Source organism: Ochlerotatus camptorhynchus, unplaced genomic scaffold, assembly GCF_037179485.1.
Source record: "Ochlerotatus camptorhynchus isolate MF236.1 unplaced genomic scaffold, CSIRO-AGI_Acam_v1.1 ptg000361l, whole genome shotgun sequence".
Taxonomy (NCBI): domain Eukaryota; kingdom Metazoa; phylum Arthropoda; class Insecta; order Diptera; family Culicidae; genus Ochlerotatus; species Ochlerotatus camptorhynchus.
Window position 1 is genome coordinate 5,115,037 of NW_027040849.1, and position 27,458 is coordinate 5,142,494.

General features: G+C 40.2%; 1 protein-coding gene across 1 annotated transcript; it reads left to right on the plus strand.

The window, feature by feature from the left end:
• Nucleotides 1-1,638: 1,638 nt before the first annotated feature.
• On the plus strand, nt 1,639-27,390 carry MESR6 (misexpression suppressor of ras 6). The gene is made up of 3 exons (XM_065231862.1): nt 1,639-1,735; nt 1,805-2,621; nt 26,314-27,390. The coding sequence occupies exons 2-3, from the start codon at nt 2,143-2,145 to the stop codon at nt 27,128-27,130; spliced, it is 1,296 nt and encodes a 431-aa protein (XP_065087934.1). The 5' UTR covers nt 1,639-1,735; nt 1,805-2,142; the 3' UTR covers nt 27,131-27,390.
• Nucleotides 27,391-27,458: the final 68 nt, after the last annotated feature.

Here is a 27,458-nt window from a genome sequence, read left to right on the forward strand (position 1 = left end):
ATCGATCGCTTAATTTCTATTAATAAGGCACTGAATATGAAAATGCAAAAAAGTGAAAATTGGCATAGTGGCGTATATGTCACTTTGTTGTCACACGGCAGTATGCATATCAATGACCAAAAAAGAAGAGTATGTCCAAAATAGAAACAGTAACCCTATACGCGCGTGTTGACGGTGTTGACTAGCGGAATGGTGCTCATTTTGAGTAGCAATCTACAGTAACCCCTCCGTATATACGATGAGTAGTCAATCAGTTCAAATGGTTGAAGGACAACCGGGAAATAGCGGTGGATGGACGGTACCACCCAATGAGGTACAGAGAGAGATTTTTTTTTTTTTTTTTTTTTTCTTTATTATAGAGATTTTTAGCCTGAGGCTAGTTCATCTCTTGTACAGAGAGAGAGATGAAGAAGATCGTGAAATCTAGACTAACATTTGAAAGGGGCGTAAGAGCCAAAATGTAAACAAACCATATTTTGCCACATATAGAGAGAATAGTTCACAAACTACTCGATAAACACGAAAATGTAGAAGAAAATATCACTTCAAATCATCAAAAACGTTTCTTCTTACATGGCGTATTTCCAACTTTCAACTCTATGATGAATCTGGTTGTTACGCCTTGCACCAGAACTACGAATTATATCGTTTTAATATGCCAAATGTTTTGAGTCTGTAGTATCTAGTCACGCCCGATTCATTTGAAATGCATCCGATTGATAGTTCACGTGTAAACAACGAACAAAAAGAAGACCAAAAAATCTCCGGGTGTAATGCCACTCTCACAAAATTTGCGTACGAAGAACCAAGGCGGAACAACAAACAAAATATCCCGAGGGTGTACTTCCACGGCGTATCACCAGTGTTGGCAGTTCAAAGGGTGGATGATCCGGGGGGTAACAACATGTATGAAATTATCAGGGCGTATGATGTTTTCTTCTCGATTTCACGACAAAGAAAACTTTTTTTGAGTTTTTAGTCATGCATGATGATAGATTACACTATTAACTATATGTCAAGCTTATAAAATCATCCAGAAAATGGAAAGTCGTGAAATAGGATTAGTTTTTAGGTCATCAAAATTCAGTAGCGATTTTCCCGATATGGTCATTTTGGAATTACGCCCTTTTCAAATGTTAGTCTAGAAATATTGTTGCTTAGTAAACCAAAAAATCAACATAAACGCAATTAGTGGCGTCACTCATTGCATGTATCGTACAGGGGTTTCACTCGCACAACTTCAATGAGCTGGATTACCGAGGTGAAGCAATCACTCACACAACCACTGTACGATACACGCAAGTACACGCAAGTAGTGACGTCACTACTTGCGTTTACGTTGATTTTTTGGTTTACTAATACAACTCTATTTCACGATCTGCGCCACCTCTCTCTGTACCTCATTGGCACAACTTAACCCGAGACTTATAGTACGTTCAGACTACAGAGTTATAACATGTTATAGCGTTATCTTGATGGTGGTTTCTGTGTTGCAATTAGTTGACAACCGTTATAACTTGTTATAACTCTCCAGTCTGGACAGCGTTTTAACCGATAGCTTTCAGCTCATTGGGTACCACCCACCGCATATAGGGAGGGGTTACTGTATTTTTATGAGCTGCTACTCTCAGCCTCAGCCTCTGTCAGTCGTCGTCCAGTCCAGTACAGTGAGTGATAGAATTCGTACGCATCTGCTCTAGAAGTGTCGTAACCGAGTTTGGACGTACCAAAGCGCGTATGTCCTAATATTCTTCGGAAGTGTCCCCCCAGCAGGAAAGTTCTGCATCATTCTGTATCGTTGCAGGTTACGACCCGGCCGGGATTCGATCGGTGGGCTGTGGATTAGCAAACTTCTCGGCGCAGCAGCTAGACCGAGTTCGACCCCATTGAAGGCAGCAGCAGCTCAGAGGTCAAAGACATCAGCGGTTGGAAGGCCTTGAGGAGGGAACGGAAAAAAAACGTACACACACGGTCACGACAAGTAGATAGAGAGAGACTTGATTTTACGTTAGAAGAGTCACACATAGACAGATAGAAGACAGCCAGCAGCACTCAGCAGTGTTCTGGACGGACCGACCGTCTACGGCGTAGATTGTTTGATCGAAGCATATTCTGTGTAGTGAGAGAAGAAGTTTGGTAAAGATGAGCGACGAAGACGGTGAGGGACGATCTACCACCGCCAAAGCAACATCATCAACAACAACAATCATAACATCAGCCTCATCATCGACGTCGGTATCGGTATCGGCGTCATCGACGACGGTGGAAAGTTCCGAAAGTCAACATGACCAGCCAGAGGAGCCAACGACCTGCCATTCGGCACGTGTATTCTCCAAGGTCCCCATCTTCATCGTGGAAGATCACCACGATGTGCTAACGTTTCTCTATCGGTGTATCGGTTCCCGGCATCTACCCTTGCGAGGGAACACTATCATCCACTTTGATTCACATCCGGATATGTGCATCCCAAAGCATATGCCCGCGGGATATGTATTTAACAAGGAGGATCTGCTGGACAGTATCAGTATTGAAAATTGGATGATGCCAACGGTGTTTGCCGGACACGTCGAACGGATCGTGTGGATTAAACCGGAATGGGCCAATCAGATGCCCAAGGGCAAGTAAGTACCTAACACAGATACGCTTTGGGGCGGGTTTCGTTTATTCAAACTGTGACGTCGGATAAACGTAGATGATATATTAATATCATATCACCCGGTGGGGAAGTAAGAGTGCGGAGACCTTGAATATTGACGCACGAACGATATTCCACACTAATGATGTGTCGGGGTGAGAGTAGTGTTGCTATTATTGGTACCAACTTCAATGCTGTGTGGTAGTGATAACTGATAAAACTATGGTGTATTATTCTGTTGTACTACTACCGGTAAGCCCTTCAGGGTCAGCCCATTCTCTCGGAGCTATCATTCAACACCGAGATCTCAAAACGTTTATGAACGAGCTCCCGAATCATGCGTACTAACTCTTAATAGTGTAATCTCCGGTTACCTCCTTCTAACATAAATTTACAATATGTCAATGTCATTTGTCAAAAGCACATAAAATCGACGGAAATAATTTTACATATTATGCATACCCTTACAACACTGCCGTTGACTTCCTAGTCAACCGGCTGTTGTTATAGGTTTGTGTAACTGAGAATTTGTTGATGACGATTCAGATGACCTTCGAAATTATTAGCAGGACGTTGAACTCCCGATAAGCAAAATAAATGGAGATGGTGCGAACATGTAAAGCGATATGAAATTTGTTTTCATTTACATGTTTGATACAGACTTGGTCCCAAATTAATTTCCTCCCGGTTCAACATAGTTAAGGACTACGACACTTCAGACTGTGAGTTACTAATTTTCGAAACGAGTTCTAGCAATTTTTCTCTCAGTGTCAGAATCTTCAGATCGTTAATTTTGCTTCCTGTGTCCGGGATCTTGAAAAATCTTCTAATTCCGGAGTGATTTGAGATTTATGCGTAATTGCATTTGTAAACAAACACGTCAATCACCGATTTCTCGCGAATAAAAGCTCAATCTCGAAAAGTAATAACACTATGAGGTAGAGGAATGATTCCTCTATCATTTGGTATAGTTTGTTTGTGAGATTGAGATTTTATTCAAGAGAAATCAGTAATCGACGTGTTTGTTTTCAAAAGCAATTACGCCTAAATCTCAAATCACTCCGGTGTTAATTAAATTGACTGATCTCTTGGAATTCTTTACAGAATTTGTTATGAATTTTATCAAAAATTTCCTAGAAACCATCCCAGAATTTTATCAAGGTGCCTTTAAGAAAGGGATACTTTCTAGTATTATCTAAAAATTGCCCCATAGTAGTTTTGGGTAGTGAACCAAGGCTGCACCGGACAATTTTTGTCGCGGTTCATTTAAATGTTGAAAAACCGTTCGTGCAAAAAGTTCTAATTTATTCCCTCTGTTGTTGATAGGTTCCTTGTTTGTCGGAAATAAGTCTGGTGAAATAGCAGGGCTATTTGAAAATGTTTCTTCCGTCAAATTTAAGTAAAAATTCTCCAAATGCAACAAAGCCTTAGTTCTTGAACATCTTCAGTTGAATAAACATTGGATTCATGAATAAAATATTAATTTCAGTGAACCGTGACGAAATGTATCGCGCGAAGTCCTCTGTTCACTGCCCAAAGCTGCCCCATACGCCATGTCCGAAGTAGGTTGATGAAGAAAAAACCGAGGTACGTCAAAGTTGGATAATCCGCCACTTCGGAAACGTCGGGTCCTATAGAAGGTACTCTAGAAAAATTCTCTGCGGAATAATTCACAAAACACTCCGTTTGTGCACTAAGCAGAAGAATAATTATCTGATTAGGGAAACTCTACTGTCTAGAGCAGTCCTCAAATGGTCTGCAAACAAATGAGATTCCATTCTAAATTGCTTATACATAAGGGCCATTTTAATAATGTTTGGCACTAAATCGGGTCTCCCGCGAAAATAGACTGTCTCGTGAGACTATAAAATTATTTAACACTTTCTTAACCATGATCCATTAGTCTTAAGCCATTTGTAGTCTCCAGGCCTAATCTAACTGGTTTCCTGTCTTTCTTCCGTCTTAACCCGTCAATTTTCCCATCTTCCCCTGGAATAGTGTGCTAACTTTCTCTAGAAGATTCTACCGATTTCCACCGGAAATTTCATTCGACATCCCCCAAAAATTTAAATGAAGAATTTTAGAAGTTTCTATCGACTTTTCCAAAAACCCTTCCACCGAAGTTTCTTTCAAACTACCCCAGGAAATTTCTTCCAGCGTCTCCAGGAAGTTTCTTCCGTCTTCTCTATAAAATTTCTTTAAACATCTACCAGAACTATCTATCGAATTCTCCCAGAAAACGATTTTGCCTTTCTTTGGAAGTTTCTCCAACAGCTTCTTCTGGAGTTTTTTCCGACTTCTATTGGAAAGTTTTCCCGAGCTTCTTCTAGCTTCTCCTGGAAATGACTGCTCCTGGAATTTGCTTGCTATTTCCGAAACCTTTCTGGCTTCCTCTGGATGTGCCATTATTTTTTTTTTTGCGAAAGTTTCTTTAAATTTTAAACAAGTTTAACAATATTTTTATTGAAAGCTCCCTCGACTTTTCTTAGAACTTTCTTCAACCTTCCTTCAGCAGAGCATTTTGTTTTTTATTTCTCTGGAAGTTTTTTCGGTTTCTAATTCAAACATTCCCCAGAAATTTTTTCTGACTGTCCTGAAAAGGCCATCCTCAGTCCAAAAATTTAAATTTTCGCCTTCGGTAAACGGCAAAAATATAGAATTAATTAAAATAGTAAATACCTATAAATATCGATTTTTAACCTTTGATACCGAAAAGCTTGAAAACACAGTTTAATGACAGTTGATGAGTGCGTGCATCCATGCAAAGAATGCAGGGTTGGTAGCAGGTCACTTTTTAGTGACTTGGTCACTATTTTGAAGCCAGTCACTATAAAGTCACTTTTTACACCAACAAGTCACTAATGTCACTATTTTTTTAAAAATAGTCACTAAAGTCACTTTTTCACTACTAAAATAGAGTGAAATTAAAAAGTTCAACAATATGTTTAAATTGAGTACTTGGCACTAAGAAAGTCAAAGTAGTTTTGACAATATACATATCTGTTAAAAGATTTAAAATTTTAACCAGGGTGATCAGTGAACCACAAAACATTAGAACACCAAGAAAACTATTGGGAAATTCCTTCAATTTCGATTAAAAAAATTTCCCAGAAAATGAATTGTAAACCTTGAAAGCCTTCCAAAGCTATTTGTCTGTGATAGATTTTCAAAAGTCTTTCAAGGGGGGGAGAGGTAGCTCATCGATTCTTCCGGTTCGCCTCCTAGCATCGTGCTATAAGGTACCAGGCGATAACCAGGGTAGTTGATCGATAGCTCGATGACGTCATTTCGTTGGCGTCTGCAATGGGAAATTCTCATAGCAGGCGTTGACGATGGGACGTTATCGAGTTGTTGAATAGCATCTATCGTGGTAACTCACCGATTACCTGTCGATCTGCCAAATTTGGAAAGACGTCTGCATTGAATTGTCTCATATAATAATATTCCGCCCACTATATCACAAGAAATTGCGAGTAGCTGAGTGGAATGGAGATAAGTTAAGCATTGGGTACAGGGCCAAGTCTCCCCTGGGTGGTGCCAAACGATGAGCGCAATAGAATCATCAAGTTGCCATAAGGCACGGAATGAGACTATTGCATGGCTGGGTAGTCAAAGTCTTCCATTCGTTAGTCATTTCAGGTGGATTAGAACAGGTTTAAGTGGGCGTTGGTCAGATTTGGATTTTTCAGATGTAATCCTGGATAGGACCCTGTCATTGAACGTCGCGTGAAAGTGGAACTTAATGAAGGCCTAAGTACTTTTTCGTAGTTTTTAGTTTTCGGATTTGAAAGATCGTCGGTTACAGTGGCCTGCTTACTGAGCAGAAAAACGCGGTCCCAGGTCCTTACATATCAAAGAGATTTATGGTAAAATCGCTTGTGTATCGTGTATTTTGCGAAACTCGTTGTTGTCGTTGGTTCCGGGTTTGAATGGATACACACATTTGAGCAACGGTATTATGTGATATGAGGGGCTCGGTGGCCTTAGAACAACCGTTTTTGCTTACTGAGCAGAACATCATGAGTCTAATCTCATGCCCATCCACATTCAAGATTCGTCAATCGTTTTAATTGTTAATATGACTACATGGTAATAACAGGAACTAGGTGATTAAAAAGGTGCTCGTCTGCCTAGTGGCAAACGTTTTTGCTTACTGAGCAGAAGACCGTGGGTTTAGTCCCAAGCTCCTTCGCGTTATATGATCGTTAGGACATCAATTCAGCTTATCGTTTACCAAAACGAACCCTGCTGCAAACCCAACCCTCTTATCCAACATCCCAGTGATTCCTCGTGGAAGTGCAGAGGTGTTCTCGGCTTCCATCAAAGCGAGTGTCATGTCAACACAATCCTTCCCATTCCTTTCTTGACCTGTGTTCGGGCGCGGCCGGCGCTGGTATTGCCTAATTTAAGATCACCAGTTTTTACACATTGAGGATGATTGCTAGTCCCAAGCATCGTCTATTGGTTCTCTGTGTAATTACAGCTGATCTGGTAGTAACAGAGTAGCAACCGTGGGCGGTCAATCAAGCTCAAGCTCAAGATAGATTTTCAAAAGTCTTTCAAGGATGATTAAGAACTTTAAAAAATCCAAAGTAAATTTTAAGAGAATTTTAAAGGATTCTAGGGATGACACCAATATATATATCAGAGAAGAATACCAAAGTACAAACTACGATAGTCTCATGTAAAATAAAGTGCTCTGAGGACCGATTTCTTCATCTCCGCTTGAATCTTAAGCCAGGTTTACCTATAGAGTTAAGTTTGGCTTGAAACATACGTGCGTCGCTTATGATTATTGCTTAAATTATTAAAGACGCAAAATTCAGCTCCGAAACAATTTTGGAAATAATTCCAATATAATTGAGAGTGCATCTAGCGAGAGTTCGAGGAGGATTCTATGATGATTGGATGAGGATTTTAGGTCCAATTCTAATAAAAATTTAGGGGGTTAGAAGGAAAGGGGTGTAAGTTACTTTGATGGATTCTCTTTATCGACTTTCTCTGTTGATAGTTACAGCCACATAGTTTGATAAAGGAGGTTCTCATCTAGTATCCAGAATGACACACGAATCAAGGAATTATTAACGAGAAAGTCGATGAAGAGAATCGATCAAAGTCACTTACACCCCTTTACTTCTAACCCCTTCTATTCAAAATTAGTTCTGAAATTCCAAGAGAATTCTAAAGAGTTCGAAATAAATTGTGAGAATTCCAATGGAATCGATTTTTTAAGGTTCAATCTCGAAGGAATTCTGAGAAGAGTTTCAAAGTGATTCTGTGATGGATTTTGGTTTTGAGAATTCTGAGGAAATACTATGGGAATCCTAAGGAGAATACGAATTGAATTTCCAATTGAATGCAGGGGAGAAGTCCAAGATTATTCTAAGCAGAAATTTATGAAATGTCTGAGGTTAATTGCATGGAAAGTCCAAGGAGAATTCAAATAAATTTAAAGTGGATTTATGGAAGGAACCTTCAGGGAGTTCCTAGAAGAATCAACAACAAATCCAAAATGATCTACTTGAACTGTTTTTGTGTTATTACTTCATGCGTAAACTTAACGATTTACATAGTCGTAGATGCTTAACGTCAAACATCAGACTTAAAGAAGAGATGTTATACGATAGATGAGGAGATTAAATTATAGACTTGATAGTTTCGTTATAGTACGGTAATGTGAATGTTGTATATACAAAGTAGAAAGCGAGCAAAGGACAATTTTGAGGAAGGTACGAATCGGGTAGTTGTTTACGTCAGATAGCGACTTGAGTGTGAAACAATCGATAGAACTGTTTCCGCACATCGGCGGTACATGAGCAAATCGGCGGTTATCCCTTTTGCCAGTGGTAGCAGGGGGAAACACCCCTCACCATCCCTCATTAACGGATGAGCTTGGTAAAGGAGATGCTCTACCCGATTCGTACCTTCCTCAAAATTGTCGTTTGTTTGATTTCTACTTTCTATATACGAATTTCACACTGCCGTACTGCCGGAAAATTCAACTCTTTACTTTCATCTTCTTATCTATCGTATGAAATGTCTATTTTTATTCTGATATTTGATGTTAAGCATTTCCAACTACGAACATAATCTATTTCCAAGTATTTTGTTGATTGTTCTGCTAAGAATTTCAAGAATGCAGTATTATTTTTGTTAAAGCTTATTTGCCTCTATGTTTAACAGAAGGGAAATTATTCTAAAAATGTTCTTGTGATCATTCTGATGAAATTAAGGAATTATCAAAGTTATCTACCTAGATATATCAAAATTTCAAAGATTTCAAACGCAGAATCAAATACAAGATCATAAAAAAAAATGAGAATTTCTGTTTGCTAGTCATCATGTATAACGTTAGCAAAAGTAAATTATGCAAATCACTTCAAATGCTCTTCACAGGAGATTCCGTTGTGAGATTCGATTAAATTAGAGGAATTTATGAAATTTGCTTTTAAGTTCCATGACATAAAAAGTTTTTTTTTTTTTTTTTTTTTTTTATTGGGTATCAAGCTGGAGCTGCGTGACAGCTTAGTTTTCAAGACTTGACCCATTTGAATAAATTTTGCTTCTATCTTTGACAATACAGCAGAAGGACTAGCCTATGTTGGCCGCTTGAACACTGGATTCCGTATGTATTGTTTCAAGATAGTTATAGAAAAAATGCTGTGACGTGTGCGCGTAGATACATCCGCGTAGTAAACCGATTGAATAAGTAAATCCGAAATATCTAAATTATGTAAGTTACGAAAACCGCGCGAATTCCGAAAGCCGTGCGAGACAACCGAAGCGAGAAAAAAGGCTTATTATCATTTAAAGAGTGCCACCAAAATAAATGTGATAGCCTATGTTGGCAAGTTGATTAATTTTGGTTTCCTCCCTAGATATTCTACTTACTTACTGCTGAGCTTTGTATCAAATTAGTTAATTTAAAGAACGTATCAATTATTTCAAGATTTCGCGACCGCACCGAACAAATTCTATGAGCTCAAAAGCGTTTGACAAACTTTACCGAATTGCGTATCACTTCTGCGTAAGCTCCGTAGACGTAGGCGCGTTGAATCCGACAGTCGGCAAAGGTTTAACCTGTACCAACACCGCTTAAGGAACGACCTCAAGTCAGTGAAACCGTTTATAGCTAAACATCTAAATTACGTAAGATACGAAAATCGCTCAAATTGTGAACGCCACGCGAAACAACCGTAGAGAAAAAAAAACAACTTATTATCACTTAAAGAGTGCCACCAAAATAAATGTGATAGCCTATGTTGGCAAGTTGATTAATTTTGGTTTCCTCCCTAAATATTCTGCTTATTTTACGGTTGAGCTTTGTTTCAATTTAGTTATTTTACCGCACGTATCAATCATTTCAAGATTTCGCGACCGTAACGAACAAATTCTATACTACAGAAGCTCAAAAAAACTTTTGGTGAGCTCTACCGCATTTGCGAATCACTTCTGCGTAAGCTCCGTAGACGTAGGCGCGTTGATTCCGACAGCCGCGAAAAGTTAAACATGCATCAATACCACATAAGGAAAGATCGATTTTACGTATGGTTTAGTTCATAGATTAGCATTGACTGCTGTTTACAAATGTAAGTACTTGAACACTAAGAAATAAGTTAACTCAAATGCTTTAACCGCATATATAAGAGATTTCGCGTATTGAGAGAATTATATAGTAATCGAGTACAACAAACTCAGGGGAATACAATACCTCCAAAAGTTTAAAAGCTATTAATTGTCACATACCTTTACTTTTACTTATTTCCTAAACTATTCCTCTCCTTGTTAATCTGCTTAATAGTATTGGTCTGCCTGCGTTTTCTTGTTAATGTTCAAACCTAAATAAGAAGATTTATTCTACAACTTTAAAGGTTAGTTGCCTCCTAAGCGGACCCCCCGCATCCTAATTCTTTTGTTAATCTACTTAATGTCATTAGACTTTCTGAAATTTCTTATTTAAGTTCATTTGATGATTATGATATCTCATTAGTCTAATTTAATAAATTATTAAAAGCTCTAATTCACCTAATCAATCATAACCCATGCTTTATAAAGTACCTGCACTTGTGCTTGTAATCTAAAATTAAACGTGTTTCAAGTACTTTTGATTTAAGCCTATACCTATTTATTATATCTTAGTTCGACCCAGGTAACACCTTCATGTGACTAAAATGCTTCATTTTGAAGTTAGTTTCCTAGCTGATATTTACATTATATAGGGTATATGTTCCAATTACGCTCTCACGTTTCCACTATGTCGCACCACAAAAATACATATGGGTATGTCACAATAGAAGCACACCACAGTGGAAATCCCGAGCCATAGTTCAAACACTTATCCCAAATCAAAATGAAGCACATATAAGATTATTTACAATACCATGTCCAAAATGGTGTTTAACATTGTTCCCTGAGTAATACCTCAATGAAAACAACAATGAAAGCTTGTCACGCAAATAGAAGGAGCACCGATGGGCACTTTCTGAAATACTTCAATAGTATAATTCCCTTGCAAACCCAAATAAATCTATCGTAAAAAATAAATAAAATAAGAGTGATTTGCGGCAAAACCCGCCAGTATCACACCCAACGTCAGTGCCTATACGTAAGCGTACTACGACGCGGCTCTCAATAAAAGGAGTAACAAGTGTGATACTATCACTGCTAGACTAGATCTTTGGTTCTCTCATGCAGTGGTTTATCAGAGAGGGGAAGCTTAGTAATCCCCATTGCCTGCCCATGACGCCAATCTATCGCGGCATGAGCCAGCAACGCCGACCATAAACCTACCGTCTCCAACACTCCACTAGCATGAAATTAAGCCCGCCCACCAACAGCAAGGTGCAAAAACTAGCCAAGGGGAGGGAAGTTCCATGACATAAAAAGTTTATTTTAATATCAAACCGTATTTGAATTTCTAAGTTACCATATAATTGGTTACTTATTGAGTATTTACAAGTCACTATTTGGTCACTATTTCCGTAATTTTAGTCACTAAAGTCACTACTATTATATCGCAACAGCACTACCAGCCCTGAATGTATTTTCATAACATAGTTACAAACAATAAACAATGTTTTCATAAATCTGTCAAACTTATTAAATCCGTAGAAACTGCCTGCAACTGCTAAGGCTGTGTTCCTTTTGCTGAATTTTCACTTAAATTTTAAGGATGGAAAATTTTCAAATAAACCTGCTATTCCAGCAGACTTGTTTCTAACAGACAAAGAACCAATTTTGACAGAAACCTTCTCGAAAATCGACCGATCATCTACAGAGGGATATTCGCTCGGATAGCAGGGTTAATCGATAACTTTTCATCGGTCAAATTTTAACCAAAAGTTAAAATAATCCACCAAATGGTTCAGAGCCAAGGCTGTGTTCCATTTGGTGAATTTTCACTTAAATTTGACAGATGGAAAATTTTCGAATAAACCTGATATGGTAGCAGACTTATGTCTGACAGACCAGGAATCAATTTTGACAAACACTTTTTCGAAAGACACACACGGAGCAATCTTGGTTCAAAGATTTATCGTTTACTAGATAGAATACTTCGTGCTCCACTCAGCCGCAAAGGGATTATAAATGATGATTGATGTTCCTGTGGAGAAGCTCCCCATCGGACACCACGATAAAGAGGAGGCCCTTTGTCACCACCGTGAACTACACAACCAATGCCGACAAGAAATCCGTGCTACCAAGCGAGCCAGCTGGATGGAGTTCCTGGAAGGGATGAACGCATCACAATCCTCGGCCGACCTCTGGCAGCGAATCAACGCCCTCAGTGAGATACGTTAACGGTTCCACGGTTTCCAGGTACCTACTTCGCCAACCTCGCAGCCATCGACAAGTACGACAAGTTCAAGCAGAAAGCCAAGCCATCGACCGCATCCATCGTAGACTGCATAGTACCCCCCGACACCGCCAGTATCGATATTAACCAAGCCTTCTCTTGGCAGGAACTGCAGCAACGGGAAGTCGGCGGGACCCGACGAAATCGGATATCCTATACTCAAGAGGCTACCAGTACCAGGATACGGATGCTAGACCTCTTCAACAAGCTCTGGCTCACCAACGGGTACCCAGCAGTATGGAAGGAAAGCTTGGTAGTTCCCATCGCGCTAACATGTTGTATGGCCAAAGTCCTGGAGCGTATATTCAATCGAAGACTAAAGTAATACCTCGAAGCTGGAAATTGTCTTGATCACCGACAGCACGTCTTCCGACAAGGTTTCGGAACGTCCACCTATTTCGCAACCCTAGGCACCAAGAGCGACATAGGTGCCCGGGTTAAGAAGGCGAGGGCTGCTTTTGCCAGTTTGCGAAATGTATGGAGAGCGAATCAAATCAGTCGACGCACCAAAATCCGAATTTTTAACTCGAACGTGAAGTCTGTGCTGTTATACGCCAGTGAAACATGGTGTGTGTCAGCAGAGAACACTCAGAAGCTGCAGGTGTTTATCAACCGATGCCTGCAGTACATAATTCGTGCCTGGTGGCCCCACAATTGGATCTCAAATTCCGAGCTTCATCGTTTGTGCCATCAGAAGCCGATAGAGACGACGGAGCAGAAACGAAATCTGCAAGCAAACACTGGAGGGGCCTCATAGCCTAGTCATTAAAGGCACGGTATTACCAAGCCGGAGGCGGCGGTTTCGATCCCGGTCCGGTCGAGGGAATATTTCGGGTTGGAAATTTTCTCGACTTCCCTGGGCATAGAGTATCATTGTGCTTGCCACACAATATACAAATTCATGCAATTGGTATTGGCATCGAAAGCTCTCAATTAATAACTGTGGAAGTGCATTTAGAACACTAAGTTGAGAACACGCAATAATCTAAAATGCACTAAGCAATAAACTTGAAATGCGAATAAGAAGAAGAAGAAGCAAGCACTGGACTGGAATCCAGCAGGACATCGCAGCAGAGGCAGACCCAGAGGCTCGTGGTGGCGGAGCCTAAACAGTGAAATCAAGAACGGATGGAAATCTTTCACAAAGGCCCTTTGCACCCCTGGAGGTGCGCAGGATCGTTGAGTAAGTAGGGAGGAAGTTCTCAAGAACGCCTACGACAGCGGTCTGCACACCGAGATAGTATCGCTCGCAGTGGCGTCGCCCTAACCTCAATCTACCTGTTCAATAACTCTCAAAACGTAAACAAATAAAACAATATTGGTTCCAATGAATACAAACCTGTGAAACTAGAAGACCCTGAGCCTTTTGAAATGGATTTAAATGTAAATATTACCCTAAATAACGTGTTTAAAGTAATTGAACAGGTAAAAAGTGAGGTTACGCGACGCCACTGATCGCTCGACATATCGAAGGCCTTCAACGTGGACGCCCCTTGTCCTTAAGCAACTAACCGACTGGAGTCTTCACTTTACTTCACGTTCACTTCATCCAGAACTTCTTGTCCAACCGCTCAATCCGAGTCGCAGTCGGCAACACCAAATCCCGGCTCTTGCCCAAGGAAACGGGTGTCCCACAAGGATCGGTTATCGCCGTTACCATCGTGGCGATGAACGGAGTCTTCCATCAACTCCCGAAAAACATATATGTGTTCGTCTATGCCGACGACATCCTCATCGTCAACCCCGGACCCACGCTAGTACGTACAAGGATGAGAGCCCAAGCGGCAGTTTCCGCTGTCGCCAGGTGGGCCCGCCCTCTAAAAGCACCAGGGGCCATGTCTGCCCTTCTCGACACATAATTAGCGGACCACCGATCAAAATGGACGACCAGTCCATACCGCTGAAGAAGACCGTCCGAGTTCTGGGAGTTCTCGTTGACCGATTCCTCGACTTTGAACAGCATTTCAGTGCATTTCAGTGCACATAATAAAAAAGTTCACATTTTCAATTCACCAATTTTATGGACCACCCTAATTTCACTAACATGAAAAAATTGGCCAAAAAATATGAAGAAACTTTCCGCAAGACACCATATGCCTAAAATCAACGGTTTTAGCGCAAACATTTTTGTCTTCCTAAATACAGCTTTGGGACCATTGTACGCTGCGTGCATCGACACGGGCATCTTGCCTTTCCGCTTCCGTATAACCGGAGCTATCGCAACCAAAGCCGCTGCTTTTATCTCTAAAACATTCGGAACTCAAGGGATCCGCCTCCTCGACGAGGGGAACAGACTCCTCCGCACGGCTGCCAACGAAGATCTCCCCCCAGTAGCCAGGGTCAACTGACAAACACCATTACCGAAAATCGAAAGCCGGATTAAGGTCAGGTTTAAAGCCGGAGACAATTCCTTGGCCATGAAAATGGCTGTACTTGAAATGTTAGGAGAAAAATCCCCCACGCGTACTCACCGATACACGGACGGATCTCGCTCTCGGGCCGGGGTCGGTATTGGTCTTGCCGGAAACATCACACCAACCAGCTTCAGCTTACCACCGCCATGTTCTGTCTTCTCTGCTGAAGCTGCTGCCATCTCTATCGCTGCTACAACGCCCTCGGACCGACCGATCCTGGTCCTCACGGATTCGCACAGAGTTATACAAGCCCTGACATCCGAGGCTCCGACTCATCCCTGGGTACAGGCGACGATGAAGTCCGCGCCACCAAACACGGTATTCTGCTAGGTTCCCCTGGGCACTGCGGAATACCAGGCAGCTCTGAAGCTGCGGCAGCACAAACACAAATACACTAAATCTGTTTACGTGAATATACAGTCAATTTCACCAACATTTTTAGTAGACATGGCATATTATTCAGGTCAAAGTTACTAACGTCACGTAACATTTGAGATTTTCTAAATACAGATCAGGTACGTGATATTTCACGTAAATCGGACGTGAAGATTTTTTAGAGTGTAGTATAAAAACTTACACGCTATTTCAAAACTATCCCAATTTGGGTAGAATCCACCCAGATCAATCAAAACTGAACCTACCCAAAAATGGGTAAACTATGTTGGGAGTGACAAGTTGACAAATGGACAACATCGACATGAATCTGATCGACTTTGTTCATTTGTCAACTTGTCACTCCTAACATAGTTTACCCATTTTTGGGTAGGTTCAGTTTTGACCAATCTGGGTGGATTCTACCCAAATTTGAGTAGTTTTGAAATGGCGTGTAGGCTACAGTGCTGACACCATCAATAGTGGTGGCTTCAGCAACTCTCCTTCTATTTTTTTTAAATAGTATGTTTATTTGGAAGGCTCAATCGCGTTAGCTTTACGGAGCCGATAGTTCTTTGTTTGTAACAAAATTCACTTAGTTCCGAGGAAGGCGACTCTATCTACGATGCAGAAAAGATTGTGTTTTGCTGTGGCTAGCTGCACGCACGCTGAGTAGATACAAGGAAGATTTATGTCGATTTTGAAGATTTCCTGCAAAAAGATGAAGCACGATGCAAGTAGATGCGAGAAATGAAAGATGATTTTTCGAAGATTTTTTGAGCATCTAGAATTGAGATTTAGATGTGTCGCCCCCTCGCTTAATTCTATGTCTAGTAGGAGTTGGGCCGAATACTCGCGGCTTACTCGAGGTTAGAGAGGTACATTGTCGAAGGATAAGATCAGGGGGGGAGCTTGGGGGTAAGGTTTTGTTGTTTCGTCAGAGCGTTGTCGCCAGTATGAATGGTAGTGCGGTTCTAGTTTCGTCTGGAGTTCGACCGGCTATGGTGGGTGACCAGTGGGCGACGATGAGACTCATCGAGACGGGGGACAAGACAAACTAATAAAGAGAGACAAAAGACAAAGGAATTAAATTCTTATACTAGACATTTGAAGAAACACATAAACCGATTGCATATAGCAGATATCGCGAGTTCCCAACACGTCTCTGATAGGAACATAGGGTTGTCTTCCTTGGGCCTCAAGGGTATTTAAAAGTCGCTCTCTGGCGGCTTAATTATCCGTACATTGCCAAACTGCGTGATCGATGTCATCGTAAGCGTTTCCACACCGACAGATGTTGCTGTCCACGAGGTTTATTCTATTGAGATGAGCATCTAGTGAGTAGTGGTTGGACATAAGTCTACTCATCACGCGAATGAAGTCACGACTTAAGTCCAAACCTTTAAACCACGCTCTCGAAGAAACATTAGGAATAATTGAATGTAACCACCGTCCAAGGTTTCCATTGTCCCAATCGGTTTGCCAACTCGAAAGGGTACTCTGACGCACTAAATGGTAAAATTCATCGTGTGAAATTTGCCTGTCATACAAGTCGCCTTCCTGCGCGCCCACCTTTGCGAGAGAGTCCGCCTTCTCATTGCCTGGGATTGAGCAATGTGAGGGGACCCATACAAAGGTAATCATATATGATCTTTCGACCAGCACACACATCTGCTCCCTTACCTTTGAAAGGAAATAAGATGAATGCCTACCTTGTTTCATCCGAGAAGATGAAGTAATGGTCTGCGGGCATGTTGGAAATCATCCCCAATGCGAAGTTGATTGCTGCCAGCTCAGCAACAAAAACGGAACAAGGTTCCTGGAGTTTGCGGAAGGCGCTAGAGTTTTCATTGAAGACACCGAAGCCAGTGGATCCTCTGAGACGAGACCCGTCTGTAAAATATCTTTTCACGCAATTGACGTGTTGGTACTTTTCAGTAAAAATACGCGGGATAATAATAGGTCGAAGTTGATCGGGAATCCCATGAGTTGCTTGTTTCATGGTCAGATCATATTCAATTGAGGAACTGCGATTGGTGAAGTGAGCACGGTTTGGAGTGTAACAAGGAAGACACATATCTGACGATATGTAGTGGTGGTAGATTCTCATAAATCGAGATTGTGTGTTCAGCCCAAGAATTTCCTCAAAATTTTCAATTATAAGTGTGTTCGTCACTCCGCATTTGATTAGTATTCTGAGAGAGAGAGCTCCCAGAAACGGTTCTGGAGGGGTGTTACTCCTGCCAGAACCTCGAAACTCATGTTATGCGTTGAGTGCATACAGCCGAGAGCAATACGCAGACAACGATATTGAATTCGTTCCAATTTTATTAGGTGACATTTTCTTGTCGAGAGAAAGCAGAAGAACCGTGCTCTAGAACAGAGAGAATTGTTGTTTTATAAAGCGTTGTGAGGTCTCCCGGATAACCACCCCACCATGTGCCGCAAATTGAACGGAGAAAGTTGATCCTCTGTTGACATTTTTGCTTCAAATACGTAATATGGGTATTCCAAGTGCACTTTGAATCAAACCAGACCCCAAGGTACTTGAAAGACAATGATTGAGTAATGTTTCTGCCCAAAATATTACACTGCATTTGGGCTGGGTACCGCTTTCGAGTAAACACTACCAGTTCAGTTTTCTGCGGCGAGAATTCGAATGGTCCTTACAAATCCACGGCATGTGGACCTCTTACGGAAACCACACCGTCATCTGCAAGTTGTCTTAGCGTGCATTGCTCTGCCAAACAGTTGTCGATATATTTGACATAAAAGTTATAAAGAAGAAGGCTGAGACATGAGCCTTGGGGCAGGGTCATGTAGCTAATGCTGGAAGTTGTCAGTTGTCCAAGGGAAAAGTTCATTTGCTTTTCTGACAACAAATTGTACAAGAAATTATTTAAAATTCCGGAAAGTCCACATCTGTGCAGATTGTCTGAAAGAATTTCAATGGAAACTGAATCAAAAGCCCCTTTAATGTCCAAGAATACTGAAGCCAATTGCTCCTTGTGCGCAAAGGCCAGTTGAATATCTGTGGAAAGCAGCGCTAGACAATCGTTTGTTCCTTTGCTCTTGCGGAACCCAAACTGTGTATTTGATAGCAAGATATTTGATTCGACCCACTGATCGAGTCTCCGAAGGATCATTTTCTCCAACAATTTCCTAATGCACGAAAGCATCGCAATCGGACGGTATGAGTTATGGTCAGACGCTGGTTTGCCAGGTTTTCGAATGGCTATTACTTTGACCTGTCTCCATTCAGGCGGTATAATGTTGTTTTCTAGTAAGGAATTGAATAAGTCTAGCAAGCGTCTTTTAGCGATATCTGGGAGATTTTTCAGAAGATTGAATTTAATCATATCGCTTCCCGGTGAGGAGTTGTTCGATGAAAGAAGAGCCATAGAGAAATCCAGCATTGAGAATGGTCTATCCAGAGAGCCGCTGCTAGGAGACGCTTCTCGAAGAATATTTTGTGCTGGAACTGAGTCCGGACAGACCTTTTTAGCGAAATCGAATATCCATCGGTTGGAGTATTCTTCACTCTCATTGAAAGATGAGCGGTTACGCATGTTGCGATGGTGTTCATTGAGGTTTCTCGTGAGAGTCCCTCGACGAAATTGCGCCAATAACCGCGTTTCTTTTCTTTGACTCATTGTTTCAGCTTTGTCGCACTGAATATTCCTCGAAGTATGTGGAGGTTTTGTGTCTACGAAAAGCTTTGAAAGCATCAGATTTTTCTAAATACAATTTTGTGCATTCTTCGTCCCATCCAGGTGTGGCTGGTCTCCTTTTAAAGGGCGCACTTGGAACTTTTCTTTTTTGTGCTTCCAGTGACCTTTTGTACATCAAATCGGTGGTGGTGGAAGCGTATCTATTGATTCGGCACCGATTGTCACCGCCGTTGCATATTTCTGCCAGTCGATGTTCCTTGTAAGATCAAATGGAACCCGAGATGGTTCTGCAGAGTGAGGGCCACACTTTATTGAAATGATGATTGGCAAATGATCGCTACCATGGGGATCATTGATAACCTTCCACAGACAATCCAATGATAGCGATCTTGAACACAAAGATAAGTCGAGTCGGCTTTCTCGAGCCGGAGGTTTTGCTATACGTGTCGCTTCACCAGTGTTCAAAATAGTCAAGTTGAAATCGTCACATAAATCGTAAAAAATAGCCGCTCTATTGTCATCGTATAGATCGCCCCACCCAGTACCATGGGAGTTCATATCACCCAGAATCAATACTGGGGATGGAAGAATCGAAACTAGATTCCAGAGTTGACTACGGCTAATAGAGGTTCTTGGTGGAACATAAACTGAAGTTATGCAAAGGTCTTTGTTCTTCACATTTATTTGGCAAGCGACGATTTCGACGCCTGATAGAGCAGGAAGGGAAGTTTTGTAGAAAGGGTATTACTTTTTGATCCCTAAAAGTACTCCTCCATAAGAATCGTCTCTATCCAGGCGTATAATTTTAAAATCGTGGAAGTTGAGTTCTTTATCGGAAGAAAGCTATGTTTCACAGAGAGCAAATATATCACAATCAGAATTGTGAAGTAAAAATTTTAACGAGTCTAGTTTAGGTACTAGATTACGGCAGTTCCATTGTAGCACAATGATCATATCTTCAACCTCGTTCGACGAATTATCCATCGAAAGATATGATTGATGCAAGGAGGGGCCATGAAACAGTCAATTGCTTAAGATATGATTCTAATGTTGGAAGCAAGGCAGAAACTAAGCTTCTAAGAGGGTCTTGTATGGTGAACATATTTAATATGAATTCCACAATGTCCGAAAAAGCTAGCAAACCTCGTTCGGACTTGGATTTCTTTTGAGAAGTTTGAGGAGCAGCTTTTTTATGTTTTTTTATCTTTGTTGGGCAATGGCGGAAAATTCTTGCTGCATCCAGGGATTGGATCAATAGGAGCCTTCGGTTTTGTTTTTTCATCCCCATTACCCTGGGAATTTGGCAATCGTCTGGAGGTGAGTTTAGTTTTCTTACGGCGCACTTTCGGGGAGGGGCATTTTCTTTTTGAGGAACCGTCCATTTTTGAAGGTGCGTGTACCACCGTAGAATCACCTTCATCGGATGAGTCAGAGTCCGATTCTTCAACTGACAAAACCGAAAATTGGTTTGCATCTTGGACGGCTGATGCAGCCTTCGCCATTTGAGCATATGTCTGCTTGGAGCGTCCAGAGATTGAACGCTGCACTTTATCGGAGTGTTGCTTGTACATCGAGCACTCCTGCAAGGGGTGAGGATTCTCGCCACAATATGCGCATTTTACTGATTCTTTGTGGCAAGAATCCTCTTTGTGGTTTTCACCACATTTGCCACAACGAGTTTTGTTGCCGCAATGGCTGGCCGAGTGTCCCAGTCTTTTGCAGTTGGTACAATTGTATACCCTCTGTACAAACAGCAGCACCGGAAAAAAAGCACCATCAATTTTAACAAAGTTTGAGAGAACTGGCGTTTAGGCCGACATTACATCCATATCCCCTATAAACACATTTGAATATCGCAGACTTGAAGATGGTTTTTTTTTTCAAGACTCCAAGGTTAGGAATGCATTTTCATAGTAGATTTCTCTTCCTTTGAAATATGATCACTTCATTCGAGATTTTGCCCTCTTTATTTTGCACCCTGATTGCATCCTTGTTACATCCTTTTTCAAGAAGCTGCTTTGTATGTAATAAGAAGTCAAAATATTCACTTGTTTTCCAAACTCTACTTTCATTTGCAATTGTCTTCATATGTCTTCAAAAGTCTTAACAAAACATGTCTTCATGTCTTCAAAATGTCTGCGGAAAATGAAGAATTTACAGAATTTCAAATTTCTTCAAATTCCCTGATCCTTGAACCTGACACTATTTCGTCACGTTGACGTTGTGCTAGGTCATAAACTTATGCCAAACGACTTTATACAAAATGCAGGGCTGTTACAACAGGCGCGGATTTCGCGAATTTCGCGAATTTCGCGGATTTCGCGATTTTCGCGGATTTGAACTTTCAGTCGCGAAAATCGCGAAAACATTATATCGCGAAGGGACTGATGTGCTGTCACAAAAATTGTGGAATTCATTGTAACATTTCCGTCCCGGACTATTTTGCTGTCATCAATTTTGTTGTTAATTTGGCTCTCAGTTTTTACCGTTCAAACCAAACATCCTGCAAATAATCGAGAAATGATCTCAATTCCATAAGTCACACTGGATTTACACGGAAATTCCCTGAGGTCTGTCCAATGTGAGACATTTTCCTTTTTTTCCAATGGGAACATAGCATTTTTCGTTGTCAAATCATAAACGAATCGTATATAATCAGGGTGTCCATCCAACCGGGAAACCGGGAAATCCGGAAAAAACCCGGGAATTCGGATTTGCCGGGAAAAATGCGGGAAAACCCAAATCGCACCGGGAAAGATAATGTATACTCATTCTAAGTAACAATTTTGGTTTTATCATAGTATTGTAGGCCATAATTTGGTCTTCAAGAAACATTTAAACCCTTATAAAACTTGCATTTTTACATGGAATCAATCATTTTTTTAATATGCATAATTATATTCATTTGTTGCACTTCTGTTTACCATTTTCATATTATGCTTTCACTGTGGTAAAGTATCAAAATTCCTCAAAATTACAAAACAAATCTATTCTTTTCTTTTATTTGTTGGAGCATGTGGAGCTACCAAGATAGCTTACAGGGTATTTTTTCTCTTTTGGTTGTCATTGGATGAACATTTTTTTTTACTTATTTTTCTATAGTTCTCCGAGTAAAGTAGTGTTAATATAGAGCCTAACCGAGACATATCTTGTCTCTAAGCTACTTGAAGATAGAGAAGCAAATTGGGTTCTTTAAGGGTATTGAGGTAAATGCATATTCGTAATCTGCATTAAAAATGGAACCCAAACCCTAAATTACATCAATTTTGGTACACTGGAACTATTTTAAATAAGAACGATTATATTCGCAAAAATCACTTTATTAGCGCCACTCGGTGTCACTTTGTATGGGAGTGAGCTGTCAGTTTGTCAGTTTAGTGTGAAGTTATTATTTTGCTTTAAATCTTGATTTAAAAATCGAGATGAAAGTGTGTGGGTTCGAAAAAAATATCGCTGTGCTCAGAAAACGAAGCTCTTTCAGATGATATATAAAAACCGATATATTTTTCAAAATTAAAGAACCCAATTCATGCCAATTAAAAAAAAGTCCGATATCAAACGCCTTGCATACCCGATCATGCTTGGCCTGCAAATGTTCGACACTGTACACAATCAACGAACTTAAAAAAACATAAGATGATTGGTCCAGAGATAAATTAAAAATAATTTCTGCACTTTGTGCTAATCAGGTACACAAGATTTGTTAGGATAGCGTAGAATAGCTTGGTTAGCCTGTAAAATATAAAGATCTGAATCCATACCTCTCACGCTGAAGTCAATGTACTTGATTATCTTAGAGATAAATCATCCAGCACAAACCTAGGGGCATTTATTATTATCATGAACTTAAATCTAACCGGGATAAGTCACGAATGATCCATGAGTGTTAAAGTTACTATTATATATAGTATAATACATAATAATATAATATATAAATTAAAAAAAAAAACTCTGAAAAGATCTGAACTCTAATATTCCAAACCACACAAGCAACATTTTCGATTTCAATGTGGTCTTTAAATCCATTCTAAGCCTATAAGGCCTCTTCAAAACCATGATAAAACCAAAATTGTTACTTGGGCAATTATGTTATGGGGCTTCCCGAAGGTTTACCCATTCTATCATTAAGTCGAATCATCGTATTGATAATCTTAAATTATAACTCGAACGGAGACTCAAAATGCTCAAAAGTAGAAATCGAACAAGATATCTATGAACCTGTAAAATATCTCCAATACAATTTAAATATTTTGGTAACACATCTTTGTATTTCACCAAATGTTTTTAGGCATATAGAACTTCAACTCCTGGAAGATTTTAAGAATTTTTAATACTGCGTATTGATTTATGCTTTTTTTCAACATACCAAAACAACATTTAGGCTAAATTTTTGCAGGAGACCCTTTGATTTTATACGAATTCATGCTTCTATGAGATTTTGGAGATCTAGTCTTTGTTGATCGAGTAAAATATGAAAAATGAACTGCAGGACGATTTGGAGAACCTAGATCATCTGGTATACGTGGAAATAATTAAACATTATCTATATAGACACGTCGGCATAAATCATCTGAACTCCAGCACGATTTGGAGAACTTTTGGTATATATGCATGATCCACATAGACACTGTGCATCTGTCTGGAAATATTTTGATACTAAAGACATTGTCCCAATCTCGGTAGATCAAATTATCTGAACTCCAGGACGATTTGAAGAACCTTGAACATATGGATTACATACTCGGAAAGAGATCTTGCATGATCCACTTTGAATCTGATTGGACATTTTCTGATAGGGTAGAGAACTACTTCGGCCTAATCGCCCATTTTGGGTCTATCGAGCAGAAAACTTCAAATAAATCCATGATTTCAGAGTTGACAAGTCTATTATGCGTTTGGTACGATACTTTAGTTAATAAGCTACCGAACAAAGTCAATGAGAATGCGTGATATAAAGGTTTGTACCCATTATTCCCAAAAACAAAAGAAGCGCTCCGACCGAATCAATTGTTTTCTTCATCCGATAGGCCGAAGTGAATTTATTGGCGTTTCAATGCATTAGGCCGAGCTTAGAATCCGTAGGCCGAGTTTGGCGTCAAGAAGCAATGTTAGACTTTTGGTAATATCTCAACGATTGGTTTCTCTTTATCAAATCTTACGGTACGTACGGAAAGGTAAATAAATTTGGAAGCCATCAGTACTAATAACATTCCGTTTGGTGCTAAACTGCGCTTGATTAAGAAAGACTAAGTGCGGGTTGTGCTTAATAGGCTGGAAATGGGGTAGTTAACCCTACTACAGAAATTATTGCAGTCTTGGTTGATCTAGTAGAACAAATCAACTGATGTCCTGGACGATTTGGAAAACTTATAATTTTCGGTATACATAGTAATAGGTCGTGCATGATTCACAAAGTCACATATCCAGAGTGATTTGAGATTTGGGCGTAATTGCATTTGTAAACAAACACGTCAATCGCCAATTTCTTGCGAATGGAAGCTCAATTTCGAAAACTAATAACACTATGAGGTGAATGAATTATTCCTCCTCCACACGTATCAATATATTGACGTGAAGGGGGATTATTGACTATTATATTGATGATGTGAATACAGAATTAATATCGATGTATTGACGTCAATATAGAATGTATTGAAAATACGATTATTGTCAATATAAGCACACGTGTAGGGTCCACTTATGAGATTGAGGTTTTTTTTTTCACGAGAAATCGGTGATTGACCTGTTTGTTTACAAAAGCAATTACGCCCAAATCTCTAATCACTCCGGATGTAAACAATTTGGTTATGATTTGACAACGAAAACAGGTAGGTTCATATTGAAGAAAAAAAATTAAAATTTCTCACCATTGGACAGAACCCAAGGAATGTGGCTTATGAAACTCTGGTAATTTGTCGATTATTTGATGTGCAGGGTGAACACTAGAGCCAAATTAACTACAACATTTAGGACAGAAAAATACGTCATAGACGCAAAGGTTAGTTTTCAAAAAAAAATGCATTTCGAATGAAAATGCATTAATATTTCATCAAATCTAGGCCGGTATTATTCAATAGAATCTCATAATGTAAGTGTTTTATTATATTCACTTATTACTCATAATTTATACTATACATAAATCACCGAAGATGATCCAATGTTATTTGAAAAATTTCAAAGCTTTCAAACGATACTCATTTAGCTCAGTCGGTAAAGGCGCAGCTACAAAGCAAGTCCATGCTGGAGGCGACTGAGTTCGATTCCCGTCTGGTGTATTAATTTTTCGGGTTGGTAAATTTCTCTATTTTCTTGGGCATAGGATGGTACAGGCATAGAAAGCTCTCAATTAAAATGTGATAGTACTTCAAAGAACATTAAGTTGAGAGCAGGCAAAAATCTAATATGCTATAAGCAATAAGCTTGAAATGCCATGTAGTAGTATGCAAATGCTATTTTTAGGCAATGACAACCGTTTTTTTTTTTTTGTCGCGGATTAGTATTTGAAGTCGCGGTTTTCTTTTGAGAAATCGCGGATTTCGCGGATCAAATTTAGAAAATCTTGTAACAGCCCTGAAAATGTACTGCCCTGTGCGGCAGAACAGTTCCATTAGTATTTTTTGGCGAACATTAATTATACATTGGAATCGATTGTCATGGACCATCACTTTACAATGTACACGAAAAATTTCCTATTTTGTTCAGAAAATGTCGTGAAAAATACCAAAACTTTGTTGACCCATCCATAAGAACCCATAGAGAAAATAAAATCTCCAATAGCGTTTTTCTCAGCTTGCTGTTTTAACGAATAGGACAATAATTATGCTGAAAAGTGTTAGCCCCTAGCAAGAAATGCGGTTCATAAAAGTAATCCACCTGGCCATTTTTTATTTCATAATAGTTACGATCAGCTTTGAGGACTAGTTTAGATGAACTCAATACATACAAACACTAACATGTTTGGAGAATGTACAGCTTCATATAATTTCAATTACCAAGTATAAAGTTAAAAAAAAAAATCTTTAAGGTCTACTTTGGACATCCTAAGAAACTCGTCAGGATCAGGGTTGTTAATGGTGTTATCGGCGTTATTACCCTGGTCAGGATGTCTAAAATTGGTTCATTATTCTAAGAAGCTCAATAAAATCGAATATAATTTCCATGAAATTTAAAATTGTGCTAACAATTAGGGCGCTTCTACTGTACAGGTTGTGAAAAATGTTCATGCGTTATTTCTAGACTAAATGTTTAAATCAAATCGGAATCGATAACTTAATAATTCTTCAAGGCAAATGGGTTAACTGGATTGCTGAAAAATCACCCCATCACATGTGTTAAATTCAATTTATCTTTTCCTTCCTCCTCCAGATTCCAATTCCACGTGGGCGAACACGAGGGCAGCATCCGGACCGATTCGACGCTGGAATACTTCGTCTCCGAGGGCTGCTACCAACCGGAAGAGCAGTTGGAGAACAAAAAGTCCCTAACCCTGCAAGTCTGCGCCATCGAAGAGTACAAATTGTCCGACGACGACGGCCTCAAGGATGGCTACATCCTGGACATCGACCTGGACTACTTCAGCACACACAATCCGTTTTTGAAAATCTACGAAAAGGTTGGCCTCTACGACAAGCTGAAGGATATATTCATTTCCCCGGAGCTGGCCGACACCACAGAGAACGATCTGGCGAAGCTTCAACGGATCGCCAAAGATCGGGAAGAGAAACTGGAATTCCTCGAATCGATGTTCCTGTACCTGGAGGAGGTGGGAAATTTGAAGCACTTCCTCGTGGACTACCAGCAGGAAATCAGTGAAGAGTATTCGCTGCTGCTGGAGAAGGTGTCCAACTTGGTGGCGACTTTAAAGAAAGAGTACGCCGAAGAGGAAATCGATTGGTCGATGATCTACGATGCGGGATGCACGTGCGACGTGACGGATCTGCCACACCACGAATCCACCCGAGAGGAAATCCATGCCCTGGTACAACAGCTCGAGAGCTTCCTAGCGCGACTTCCAGCTCCGCCGACCGTGATCACAATGTCCCGATCGAGCGAAGACGATTACACCCCGGCCCATCAGGTGGAACAGATTCAGGAGCTGGTGATGGGGGCACTTAAAAAGTGCCTCCGAACCGAACTGGACCAACCCATTCTGTATTATAAGGACCAGGAGTTTAAGCTTTAGGACACTACGAAAGAGCCCTTGGGGCGCAGCGGAGCGATACCAAGTTTCCTTCCTTTCTACATTTTCCTTTTTAGAAAGCCGTACCCTACTTTTGTAGGACAACTTGAAGCAACCAGTGTACCATTTTACTATTAAATAAATAAAACACTGTAACCCCCTGAAATGCTAGGTAGAACAGTGACTAACGTTTAACTATTTAAACCAGTTAAGAATAATGATTACCACAAATAAAAAACACCAAAACAATGACGTAAAGTGAACGGACGATTAGTTTCTTTGAACCCCCTCTCCCAGGAAATTTCGGAACGAATCACAACTCTGACTCTCG

What these genes read in the sequence shown, in the direction of transcription:
- MESR6 (XM_065231862.1), top strand. Translation starts at nt 2,143, where the DNA reads ATGAGCGACGAAGACGGTGAGGGACGATCTACCACCGCCAAAGCAACA. An exon ending in AATCAGATGCCCAAGGGCAA is followed by an intron (nt 2,622 to 26,313) that starts GTAAGTACCTAA and finishes TTCCTCCTCCAG; the next exon opens with ATTCCAATTCCACGTGGGCG.